The 13,983-nt window shown below is 41.5% G+C and overlaps 1 protein-coding gene across 4 annotated transcripts in view; it reads left to right on the plus strand.

Annotated features, from left to right (window-relative positions):
• LOC138516883 (E3 ubiquitin-protein ligase TRIM39-like) overlaps positions 1-13,983 on the plus strand; it is a 364,781-nt gene that overhangs the window by 286,213 nt on the left and 64,585 nt on the right. For 3 of the 4 annotated variants that reach the window (XM_069632331.1, XM_069632332.1, XM_069632330.1), the window contains 2 exons: positions 1,395-1,417; positions 2,034-2,149. In XM_069632331.1, coding sequence (XP_069488432.1) covers positions 1,395-1,417; positions 2,034-2,149 — 139 coding nt within the window. Of the gene's footprint in view, positions 1-1,394; positions 1,418-2,033; positions 2,150-7,333; positions 7,392-13,983 lie in introns of all 4 variants that reach the window. The other variant, XM_069632333.1, reaches the window with a different exon arrangement.

The following is a 13,983-nucleotide window of genomic DNA, read 5'->3' on the forward strand; positions in this document are numbered from 1 at the left end:
CTTATAGTAGTATCCAAAGTTGTAAGGGAAATGAAATGAGATAGCTTGGAAAGTACAGTCAATGAAAGAATGTGTTTTTTCTTTTTTTCTTTTCTCTTTTCTACATTTTGGAATTGTATGATTGTATGGATTAATGAAAAGTTTTGAATAAAACTACAACATTTAATAAAATAAAAAAAGATGTTATACTATCCAGGGAAGGGAGGTATCCCACAGTGTTGAAATATGAACTGTGCTTCGACCACTGTACCTTGTATATGGTACCAGGAACACGAAAAGGTGTTGCTTATGAATACCCATGCCCATACATTTATTATATATTCTTGTCTTAGAAATAGAAATGACCGCTTATTTGCACATGCAACCATTTGCACTGATTTATGCATTGATAGGGATTTAATTAATAGAAACTCGGGGCTAGGATGCAGTAATCTGTAAATTTTTTTGGAATTAGAAATATTAACAATTGCAAATTTGCACATGACATTTAATTATATGCTTTGATTGCTATAGAGACTTGTGGCTGGGATGAACTGATCTGCCAATATGACTTTTAAATATCTCTGTCATAGGCATACTAATGCATATATTTGCACATGCAATTATTTGCTCAGACTTTTCTCAATCTAAGTATCATTCTTAAAACATTTTATATTTTTAGAAATGTGTAACTCTTAATATGAATATACACCCTTATGAAATTAAGACAAAACCTTATTGTGGTAAATTGCTATATGCCTGAGTATTATTTTGGTTTGTTCTGTTCTTATTCTGCCTTTATGTAACAAATGTAATGATCCAAAGGAATGTTGTAAAGGTTTGTAAATCAAGCTAAAAACAACAATAAAAAATACTGCTGTTTATATTAAGAGCATTATTTCATAATGATTAGAGACTTTGAATACTAGCTTCCATACATTTGTTCAAATGGAATATCAGTTGAGTGGATTATATAGGATGCCGTTAATTCAACCGTTCATCAAGCTAGATTCGCACAGCACACATGCCAACATTATCCATTCAATTTGGGAGACCCTAACGGGTTTGAACTTTGAACTCTGGGACCTGTAGTCCTGGGTTTATATTGGGGACATTCAGGAGTACACATTCCCTATGCAAAGCTAGAACGAGGACTGGACTAGTGTCTCCTGAATTTAATAGATAATGTTGTCCTATATGATACAGTGTCGGCGTGCAATGGGAGTATAATGTCACCTGCAGACCTGGATCATCTTAATGAATTCTCTAGAATCCATGTCCTGCCATGTTGAGTATACCTACATCTATATCCACACTGCACTGTAGACTAGAATGGTATGAAATGCTGATTTATCTGGTTTCTCTCTCTTATTATGTCTATCTCTTTCTCCATTTCCCTCACTCTTTCTATCTAGGGTGCACAGACAGTCTTGAACAGGTACTGTTCTACGTTGATGTATGTCCAAGCAACAGGTAGGAGCCTGGAATCCTAAGTACATTGCTTATGGACCCTGCACATATATGATGGTATTGTATGTGCTCTTAGTCCCAGGCCCACCATAGCAGCACTAGTTTGTTTCTCTCTGAGACAGCTTTTCTGTTTACCATTTTTTTATTCTTCATATCTCTGAGCAGAGATTCCCTCCCTGGTTAGGGCCTAGAGAGTTCTCAGCCCCATTAATTTGATTCATATTAGTGTGCTTCCCTCACTTTAACACTCTGTAACATCTCTCAAGTCACAAAATGATCTCAAGGTAGGAGATCAGTATGATATGATTTAATGTTATTTATAAGGCACTTAATACCCAAAGGTTACTAAGTGCAGACCCGGGGATCGAACCTGTGGTGCTCCGTGACGTCTTGCTTCCAAGGCGAGCACGTTGCCCCTGATCTATCCTCCCATTTATAACCCCATATTCATATTACTGTCTTAGTTCCATTCATGACCCCAGGACGTTTCTCATTGCTGACTTCTGTCATAGTAGTGTTAACGGCATATACATATCACTTGGGGTTGAAACGTGATGTACAGTGAATTCTTGTCTCCTTAACAGGTCTGAAATTATGAAGGTTTCAAAACTAAGTAATGACTATGCCATAATGGAGAAGAGTTTGCAGTACTTTAGTTGTCAACATGCCTACCTGAAAGAATCATTTATGGAATTTAAAGGTAAATGTGCATCACATTGCTTTTTGCTGTTTTATGTAACTCTTAGCAATACATTTAATCAAATATAATAGCAAATAGTAAATTGTAAATAGTGCATCAGATTAGGGCAAATTCATTACACAACTAGAAAATCCATTGACGCGCATCAGGAAATAATAAAGTGGTACCATAACAGTTAGATATCGCTTTGGTATGGCCGCAGTCACATACCAAACTCCTGCGTGACGGAAATGTTTGGTCTTTTCTCCCCTGCACATTGCAGCCATGGGCTTCCAACCCCACCCACACCCCCACTACCCGACTTACCTTGCGGCGGCACACATCGCTGTGTGCCACAGACTCGCTGTGTCCCTGCAACGCCTGTTCCCTTTCACTTCCGTGATCGGGAAACGGAGCCGCCGGGTCCATTACTGTTTTTTTTCTTTTTTACAGGTTCGGCTGTGGGGAACACCCCTGATGCACTTGCCCCTGAATAGGGGTGTTTTGGTTGAACATTTTCAGCCGTTCAGAATTTTCGAACTGCCACAATTCAGCCAAATCTCCCATTCAGGCTTATGTTTTCGGGATTTTTGGACGTTTCCGTCTACTTGTACATCCACCACTGGTAGCTGGTTCTGTCCGCCTTTATAGCAGGTTGTACTTGTAGAATATCCATATGTCCAGCGACTTACGGGGGGTGATCTTTAGTTCACTGTGTGTTCTTATGGGCTCACTGCAATATGCTGCTGCCATCCCTGCATACTCAGCCAGCACTATTAGCAAACCATCTAATCTCCAATACCCTCTTGAGACCTTCTCATAAAACCCTAATAAGCCAACCATTCGAGAGAACGCTGTTGGCTCACCAAACATCTTGGCTATGGTTTCAAAGATGACCTTCCATAACTTCCCAGCTAAGTGCATGCGGTCTGTTTCTGTTTTATATCTACTGCATAGAATAGGATCTTTGGGTAGACTTTGTTGAGCTTTGTTAATAAGCATACAATTAAATGCATCAATTTAAACATATAACTCAAAGACACACTTTTACTTTTCTAGCACATGCAAAACCTCTGAACGTCTTTAATCTTTACTCCAATGTCAAGTTCCCACCTCTCTCTCACACATGCTCACTGGGTAATATCATCTTTATTAGTCTCTGCATCCAATCTAGAAACCAGTTTACCTTCTAGATTCACCATACTCCTGTACTCTAAATTTGGAATGCTCCGGATTGGCTAGGGAAATCAGGGAAGAAAGTTCTGAGTCTGAAATCCAGCAAATCTAGAGGGGAAATGTGCACCCCTTCTGTTTAAATACCCCTAGAAAAATTAGTACAGCATCGGAGAACAGGTTACCAAAGGAGCAGAAACCCCATCTAAGGAATTATCTTGTTAAAGAATGGTTTCAAGGCAATGGAAAGACCCGATAATTGCCTTAACAGTATGTGCCGAGAGTAAGGCATCTCCAATCCCTGACATTCACTGCATCCCCCTTTACTTCACCTAGAAAACTTCCCCTACAATGACTGAGTCTACCTTCTTTTTGCCAGACATTTCATTTGTCATACATGTATTTCTTCATGCCTTTACCTCATCTGCATCTTTACATTCGAGAGGTGGTAATACATGTGCTTAATGTTAGCTAAAGATTAAGGTTTGGGTCAAGAGCTGTCAGAGGATTAGAATATGGAGAAAAATTAGGGGTGAAGGGGTCTACCCCTGTAATGACGAAGAGAATGCTAAGGGAGATGAAAAGTAGGGGTAGTAAAGGTATGAAGAAGTAAATGTGACTAAGTGAATCTATGGCAAAGTGAATGCAGTGGAAGTAAAGCCATACATCCAACTTTCACCAGTGTACACCATGTGTGATAGGTAAAGTTTACTTCATGGTTCTCCTTTCTACTGGCTTGAGGTCCTCTCAGCACAAGTGACAGAAGCACTGCAAGGGTTGCTATGTTTCTTTCAGCGTTGACGTGTGGGCATTTAGGTGGCTGAGAATACAAAAAAAGGATGAAGAGAATCTGTCCAACCTGGTAGCATTTATCAGGAGTAGTAAAGCCAGACCTCCTGTGGCACATGCCAGTGTAAGAGTTTGCTAGATAAACCAAGATTGTTTCTTGCCCAAATTAGCCTGAGTATTTTACTACAACTCTTTGCAAAGAAGGCTTCATTAAATATCTAGGATTATGATGAAGTACTATGATAAAGGAAACAGGCTACAATGGAGGACTACGATGGAGGACTACGATGGAGAAGGACCAGGTCAAGGGCCAATGATGAAGGAGAAGGAGTAGGACAAATGACTGTGATGGAGAAGGACTAGGATAAATGTCTATGATAAAAGAGAAGGGCGTTGAAGGAGAAGGAATAGGACTAGGATGAAGGACTAGGATTGTTAAATTATGTTATAGTATTTCACACCCCAAAAGCTGCAGCGCAACCAACACCAAAAAGGCAACCTGGCGCTAAAAGCTGAAACCAAAGATCACGAGAAAAGGAAAAAGAGAAGAACTAGAACAGTAGAGTTTTAAGAGCCTTTCCTAAATTGCAGATGCACAGATACCATACGCACGGAGGCAGGAAGAGCATTCCAAAGAACGGCAGCTCTGACCGAGAAAGAACCTCCTCCCGTTCTGGCACGATGGACCCTAGGAACAGCCACAAGAGAGCGGCCCAGAGATCGTAATATGCGAGCAGGAACGTACGGTTGGAATTTTTGCTGCAGGTACTCCGGGTCGACACCATAAAACACCCTATGCACCAGGCATAGAGACTTAAAATGAACACGTCTGGCCACTGGCAGCCAATGAAGAGATCTCAGAATTGGGGAGATATGTTCCCGAAAGAGGGTGCCAGTGGCCAGGCGAGGAGCCGAGTTCTGGAGAATCTGCAGGCGCTTCATCAGATAATCTAGGTGATGCAGATAAAAAGAGTTGCAGTAGTCTTGGTGAGGACTAAAGCAGAGAGCACTGGGGCTTGCAGATGGACAGGAATGAATTGGAAAACCTTCCGAAGAATTTTCAATAGAAAATGGCCTGCTTGGCAGACCGCGCCAACCTGAGGGCCCATAGACAAAGGCGGAGAGTTTAACACCTAAGTTCTTGACCACTGAGGCAGCAACAGGGAAAGAGCCAAAGAAGGAGGCCAGAAATCAGGGGTCCAAGAAGAAGAAGCAGATGAATAACCAACAGCCTGAACCTCGGTCTAGTCACGTCCATTTTGAGCAGATTTTTGGCCATCCAGCAACACGTGGCCGTTAAGCAATCTCGCAGCTGAGTGGCATGGGCTGGATAAAGGAGATCCAGCCTAACCAAGATCTGCGTATCATCAGCATATGAGTAGCATCTAAAGCAGTAGGCACATATGAGAGCGATTAGATGCTGAATATAAATATTGAAAAGAGTGGGAGACAGGGCAGAGCCCTTGCAGAATCCCACACAACAGAGCCGAGACTGCAGAAAGAAAAGGTTGAACCAAAAGACGCTGTGAACGATCAAACATAGAAGTATGAAACCAGGCAAGGACCGGGCCTGCCATGCCAGCAGCAGCTAAACGACTGATCAGGATGGAATGATCGATAGAATCGAAGGCGGCTGACAGATCTAACAAAATCAGCGCCGCTACTCCACCCTGATCAGCAATGATCGGTGCTGTGGCCAGGTCTAAAACCTGACTGGAAATCGTCAAGCAAAGATCTCATAGAACCTCACCAACAGTGGGGAAACCAAAGAATAAAGTAGCTTCATACCAAAGGGCAAAAGAGAAATGGGGTGCAAATCAGCAATAACAAGAGGGCCAAGCGCCGGCTTGTTCAAAAGAGGGATCACGGTCGCGCATTTAAGTTCAGAAGGGATAGACCCTGACCAGCACGAGAGATTCACTGCAGATGTCAGGTGAGGCAAGATGTGGGGGAGGAAGAGCATCTGCAGGGGAAGCAGATTCCCATATTCATGACCGCAACATTGACATCAGTGTCTGTAAAGGGCGGAAACGAGTCCCACACAGCAGCCATAGTCCCCGGAGAGGCCATAGTCACAGGAGGGGCCGCAACATGGAAGACGGGACTGCCAATCGAGAGATAGCAACCAGTCGAGATAAGATCCCTAAGCTTGTCTTCTCTTACAAATAAAGTATTCAGCCAAAGAATCACAGTGATCTTGAGATTAGGGCGAATGGCTATACCAAAGTAGAAGGACTGAGTTAAAGGACTATGCCTAAGGATAATGACTAGAACAATAGACTATGATGAAGTAGAAGGGGTAGGGTGAAGGACTGATGAAGGAGATGAACTGAATAAGTAGAATTTCTATGATGGACTATGATGAAGATGGAGGACTTTTCTGAAGGACTATGATGAAGGAAAGGGGTTAGGATGAAGGAGTCTTATGGATAAGGTCAAGGACAAAGAAATATGACAAAGGAGAAGGACTAGGATGAATGACTGATGAGTGTGAGAGGTCAGTGATGCTCAAAGTTTTCTCAAAGTTAAACATTTTAATAAAGAAAAGGTTTGCAAATAAAGCCTTGCTTGCCCTATTCTACGGAGGAATTCCCTACTTAGTGTAACGGTTAAGGGAACTATCTCTAGAATGGGTAAACTGGCTCACACTCTAAACAATACACATTTTAAGAAACTGATAACGCAACATGAGATATTAAACAATAATTGAACAATATATGGATGACCTTCACTTGTAGTAGGTAAAATCCTTTCCCCTGGTTTTAAAGTAAGATTCAAAATGTTCAAAGGAAAAGAAAAGTCTTGAACCAGCTCTTATCAGTTCCAAGTAAAAACAAAAGTTCAACAAACATAAATCCACTGGTAACAATTCTCTGGTTTTGGTTGAAAGGATCACCTTCCAATTCCAGCCAAGAAAATAGCACCAATGGTAATCTTGGATATCTTCTCTTTAAGATTGTTTGCAACAGTTCAAAGAATACGTATAGGTCTTCTTCATCTACAACTTTACAATTGGTTAAAACATTTGCAGTGCTTTTGGTACATTTGTCAGGATGCTTCTCATTGGGCTGCTGCTTCCCGCTTAGCAACCTCCCTTCTACTGTTGTTATTATGGGAATAGAATCCTTTGTCTCACAATATGCCACTACTTCAAACCACTCTAATGTGACATCCGCTGACAACCTTATGCACCATCACAGTTCAGAATACTCCTACCAATGCTTTGTATTTTTGAATTATCAGGCAAAGTGACACTTCGATGTCTCCAGCATGTAATGACAAGACACTTCGACCTCTGCAGGTAGGCAAGGCACTCTTCCCTTTTTATGAGTTCCAAGAAAAGGGCAGCATCTTTGCCTCTTCCGTCCGTCTCACTGCCACAAGCATAACCTGCCTCTGCCCTCAAGACTGACCCTCTTTCAGCTTCAGCAGTCTTTAGCATTACAGGTTAATTTCTTTACAAGCACCCAGCTCCCCTTCCCCAGCTTCACTCACACCTTTTCTGTCCAATTAATAACCCAGAACCTGTAGTGACACTCTGTCAGCTTCAGTTAACAATGCCACGTTTCTCTATGAGGCTACTGGACTGTTGATAACTTTGTAGAATAGGTTGATGGGGTTAAACCAGACATGTTTCACTATGGAAAGGGTTTGTCTCTTGGCTTGGGTAATGATTGTTCTCTTCTGTACAGTGTATTTCGCTTAATAAATAATGTACATTCTGGATAATACAAGGATCAGTCTTCAAAGTGAAAACATAATTAGGCACCCGTGACCACTCTTAAGGTACATTTTTAAACTTAAAGTGTTGCTTGTAATTGTATTCCTGTGTAATATCAAGGAGGCAACTTCTGACTTTCCTCGGGAAACTCAATTGGTCACACGTGACCTTCATTTGATGCAGTTTTCACTTGTATCTTTTGTAACTCTTGTAAAATGCTTTGATTCGTTTTTCAGAATGGATTTAGTACGTGTTCCTTTTGTACAATTAAGAACACGCAACCATTCTGGTAGTATGGAAGAGTTCATCAATGGAAGTAAAGGTCTTTATTATTCACGCAAACAGGACACCTTCCAGATTTACCACATGTGTTAAATTTCCATTGTCAAAAGTCTGTTTAGGAAAAACAAACAACTTCTACCTGCTTGTTACAGTTATTGGCAAGGCTTGTTAAGTGAATGTGAACACTGTGCTTTACTTTCCGGCTTCAAGGACACTGCGGTTGTGGGTTGCTTTGTTTCCCGACTTCCATGACCTCTGCTACTATTTCAGGCTTACCTGGGACCCACACCTTTTTCCAGCATGGGTGTCTCCGGTCAGGCCACTCTGGTTGGGAGACTTTCACTCCAGAGACCCTCAGCTTGCCTTCTGGCCTTGGACTTGTGCACAGTCATTGCTCTACATTCACAGCAGCTCAGCTCACATTTAGAAAACTTCATTCCCAGCATGCCTTCCTCTGCAGGTGGTGAGAACACAGGACCCTCTCCCAACTTGCAGGTGAAATCTGTTGTTTCCACATTCCGGCTTCCCTTGTATGCTCCCATTTCGTTGTGAATTGCCAGCCGTGTGCTTCTCCTCTGCTACAACTACTGCCAGCCTTCCAGCTCCTGCTCCTTTCTGCTGGGGCCTTTTAAGCCTCACAGATTTAGCCACTTGCTTCAGGTGTGAACTATTAGTTTCAAATGCCTGACTCCCGCAATGGCGATTAGGCTTAATTGCCTGACTACTACATCTACATGCCTCTTCAGTCCTCTCCCTCGTCTCAGTCTCACTTGGATTCTGGGACATGTAGTTTGTTTCATCAACATTAGATTTTTCTACTTCTTGATTATTTATAAGGGTAGATTTAATTCCCTTAATAATGTTAACAGAGAGGCTGCGAGTTTGAACTGTTATAGATGAAGATGGTTTAGACAAGACAACATTTCCACAACCATTTGTTGTGTACACTTACAATTGAAGAGGGCATTTATTTTTAGAAACCAAACAAGAGTCTTTCTTTTGGTAAAGTGTGCTTTGAGATTACAGCCTTAGGGTTCACAACCTTAGATTTAATAGAAGGTTCAGAGACATTAAAATGACAATAAGCCATAACCTCTTTTGACACAATGGTAACACTCTCCCCATCAGAGGAAAAATACTCTCTCATCCCATGGAAGCTCCTCACTATCCTGGGCCCTGTCTCCACCCAGGGCATCCTCCTGCAGTATACTACCCCCAGTGTTGGGATCAGGAAGCGTCTACGTTCCCCTGGCCACCTGGGTTTAGTCATTTGGCAGAGTTTCAGTGAGGGATCCGCAGGATTCTTCACATGAGGTACTATGTAGAAAGACGTTTTAAGATGGATTTTATGTATCAGCCATGTGGACAGATTCTGTGAGGCCATCCTATTCTAGTGAGCTGAGAAAGACACTAATGTCTAGTCAAACTCTATTAATGTGGTGTGACTGAGCAGTAAGGCTTAGGCGTAGGAGAGCGTGAGAGTTGTGCATGTGTATATATTTGTACTGTATGTTATTTATGATGATTGATGAGAGTTGTCCAAGGCCTAAATAAATATGATTGTATTTGTATACATTATGCTTGTCTTATCAAGAGTGCATTGTGTTAGGACTTTACACCCGTTAAATCTTATCGAGGTGGGGGGAGGTGTATAAACAGGTATGTTAACTAGGCCGCCGTGCTCTGAGTCACTAAGGCACCATTTTGTATTATGAATTTTCATTTTATTACTGTAATGCTTAATGCATAGGCGTTTCACAAAACATAGCCAACAGTACAATAGGATGAGAAATTAGCAATCTAACCAAAAGACCGAATAGAAAGAAGGTAATGTTTAAGGTGGATTTTGAAGAGATGAAAGGACAGCACTAGGAAAGGGGAAGAGAATTCCAGTGCTTCGGTGCAAGCAAAGAAAAAATGCAGAAATGGGATGAGGCACAAGGAGGGCGTCGAACTGTTAAAAGAAAGAGGGATTGCAAGCGGAGGGAGCGTGTAGGGGAATAGAAAAAAGAAGCAGCGAGAGATATGGAGGAGCTAGGCCATAGATGCATTTAAAGCCAATACAGAGGAATGTGATGAAGAAAAGGGAATATGACAAATGACTAGGACTCTAGCAAGGGCAAAAGACTATGATGAAGAATGTCTAGGATGAAGGAAAAGAACTATGTTGATGGGCTGGAATGAAGGACTACAATGTCATGTTATGTACAATGAGAAAGACTACAACGTAAACTATGAGAAGGGAGAAGGACCATAACTACGTACTATGACAAATGAGAAGGGCTAGGATGAAAGAGAAAAGCCATGATGAAGCACACAGTATAGAACCTAGGACAAAACAGATGGACTAACATTAGGTTCAATGATGAAGGAGAAGCACTAAGAAAAGGAATATTACAAATGAGAGGGCTATGACAAAGGACCATGATGGAGTAGGACTAGGACAAATGATTATGTTGAAGGTAAAGGATTATGAAAAAGGACTATTATGAAGGCGGAGTACTGCTTTGAAGGATTGTGTTACTGGAGAAGGGAAATGACAAAGGCTAAGGAATCTAGCGACGGACTGTAATCTTTGTACCTAACTCTTGCATATTCCTGTAACTGCTGCGCCCTGATACCTCCGGGTCTGGTGTGCATTATAAATGATTAAACAAACAAACAAACAAACTGTGACTGAGTAGAAGGACTAGGATGGAGGACTTTGACATAGGTGAAGGATTAAGATGAAGGAGAATGGCCATCGAGAAGCACAGGGTCTATAAGGAAGCAAATGGATTGTAATGAAGATGAAAGACCAGGACAAAGCAGAAGGACTGTGATGAAGGATTAGGACTAGGATGAAGGAGAAGGACTAGAATGAAGGGCAATGATGGTGGAGAAGGACAATGGAAAATACTGTCATAGGCTTTCTACTTTGTCATAAAGTACTATGATGAAGGAGCATTAGTAGTACAAATGACTGTTACTGGGGAAGGACTGTGATGAAGGACCGTGACAAAAGAAAATGGCTAGGATGAAAGACTATGTTGAAAGGACGTCGATGAGTATGATGGATTATGATGAAGGAAGAGGAATAGTACAAGGGACTATGATGAAGGAGAAGTACTATGACAAATGAGTAGGATTAGGACTAAGAAGTCAGAGAAGGACTGTTATGAAAGAAATTAACCAGGATGAAGGACTTTATTCTTGTAGGACTATGAGGAAAGGGAAGGACTCGGCAGAAGGATTTTGATAAAGGACTAGGTTGAAGGAGAAGTCCTATGTGGATGGAATATAATGAAGGAGAAGGCCCATTAGGAAGTACTGTGATGAAGAAGGATTAGGACAAAGGACTATGATGACTATGGACTATGATGAAGGAGAGGGACTATTAAAAGTACTATGATAATGGTAAAGGGCTAAGGCAAAGGAGAAAAACCTGTTGGTCTATGATGAAGAAGGACTATTACAAAAGAGATCTAAGATATAATAAGGGTGAAATAGTCGGATGAAGGACTATGATGAAGGAGAACGACTAGGATGAAGGATGGTGATGTAGGACTAGGATGTAGGACTTTGACAAATGACAATTACTGTAATGAAGGACTATGATGAAGGATGACCAGGACAAATGAGGACTGTAACAATGGACTACGATGGAAGATAAAGACTAGGATAAAGGAGGGCAAGGATGAAGGTGAAATGCTGAGTTTAGGACTATTGTGAGGTAGAAGCATTAGACCAAAGGGGTTTGATGAAGAACAGGTGCTATGATGAAGGACTATGACAAAGGTGAATGATTAGGATGAAGGACGTTGCTCGGTAAGGACTACGTATAAGGCCAATGATGACAGATAAGGAGTACATTGAAGGACTATGACACAGAAGGATTGGGAAGAATGACTATAACATAGAAGGACTAGGACACAGAGTGCAGACAAAGAACAATGATGAAAGATGAAGGAAGAAAAAGAAAAATGATTATAAGGGACTACTCGAAGAACTATGACGAAAGGAGAAAAGACCAATTCGTAAGATTGTGAGAAAAGAATATGAAAAAAGAATTATGACAAAGGAGAGGAACTGTGACAGAGGACTATGATTAAGGTTTAGATGAAGAAGGGCTAGCACAAAGGAATACCATGAAGTAGATTGACTTGTTGAATGACTGTGATGAAGGAGAAGAACTATGATGATGGACTATCATGAAGAATAACTGTGAATCTATATAATGAAGGAAATTAACTTTCGTAAATGTTCATGGTGAAGTAGAAGGACTGTGATGAAGGAAAAGAACTATGATGAATCACTATTATACTGGACGAGGGCAAAGGATTGAGGAGAAGGGTTATGATGAAGGGCTGTTATGAAGGGCTGTGCTGAAAGAAAATCACTGACAAAGGACTTCGATAGAGAAGATGACTTGGACAAAGCTTTATGATGAAGAAGGGCTGGGAACAGTCAATTAAAAGGTAAGACTACAATGTTATACAGTGTACACGGTGAAAGACTATGATGAAGAACTTTGATGGAGACGGACTATCACAAAAAACTATGACAAAGGAGAAGGGCTAGGATGGAGGAGAAGTGCTATGATGAAGCACAATCTCGGGAGGATAGCTCAGGGGAAACACGCTTGTCTTGGAAGCAAGACAACACGTAGCAACACAGGTTTGAATCCCAGGCTTGCGCTTAGAAACTGGTCCCCAGAATTAAGCGCATTATTAAAATAACAATTATAATTATAATGTCAATGATAAAGGTGAAAGACCAGGACAAAGTACAAGGGCTATGACGAAGGACATTGACAAAGCACTAGGTCCAGGATGAAGGAGAAGGACTAGAATGGAGGGCAATGATGAAGGGGTAGAACCAGGACAAAGTACTAGGATGAAGGAGAAGCACTGGGATGAAAGACTGTTTCTGGGGAAGGAGAATAACGAATGGCAATGACAAAAGGATGATGACTAATATGATGGACTATGATAAAAGAGGGGGAATAGTACAAAGGGCTACGTAAAGAAGGAGGCTTGTTACAAAAGACTAAGTTGAAGGAGAAGGACTCTTTTGAACGAGAAGTACTATGATGAAGGAGAAGTACTACCATAAGTAATATGGCAAAGGACTAGGATGAAGCAACAGAATGAGTGAGGACAGAATACGATAAAGATTGAAGAACAATAACAAAGAAGGTCCTTGGACAAAGGACTATGATAAAGGAGAAGGATTATCGCGAAGGACTATGATAAAGGCAAAGACCAGACAGAAAAAGAGTAACCCTCTAGGGAAAAAGGTCCAGTGCACCCTTTTTAGAGAAGAACAAGAGCTTTATTTTGTAGACAAAAAGGAAAATGGTGACTGGGTATTATATGGCCACTGCCACAGAGCTCTCTGTCTTAATCAAAACAAACCGCACGTTATAATCGTGAAAATCCTCATGAATGACGCATTCCATATACAGTGTTCATCCTCTACCCTCATTGTCTGCCGCCTATTTACACGCTAATAATCACATATAGACCCCCTTGCTCATGGCCGCCTTGTCTTCTCCTCCAGTTTCTTCACACGTGGGTGACGGTCTCTTCACCTTGGGTTACTGTAACATTTTTGGTTGGTCTTCTAAAAACATCAACCTGCCTTAAATTTAAACATGTGATGTGCGCCTGGCTATCGACATGAGCTCAGTGGACAACTTTGAGGTCAACCTGGTCCTTGCAAACAAAGCAACTATTTTCTCATCTCAGACACACAGGCTCCCCCCTCATGCCTTCCTGCGCAATATTATAAACGTTGGCATCGTCCTTTGCTCTCCCTGGTACAAATCATAGGCCTTGTTATCCTCTGTTCCCCACTCTATCAGCTACCCTTCCCAAGGGGCAGGCCTGGAGTTCCTACAAGTCCCACT

Source organism: Ambystoma mexicanum, chromosome 6q (genome assembly GCF_040938575.1).
Source record: "Ambystoma mexicanum isolate Mex_15411 chromosome 6q, UKY_AmexF1_1, whole genome shotgun sequence".
Classification (NCBI taxonomy): Eukaryota; Metazoa; Chordata; class Amphibia; order Caudata; family Ambystomatidae; genus Ambystoma; species Ambystoma mexicanum.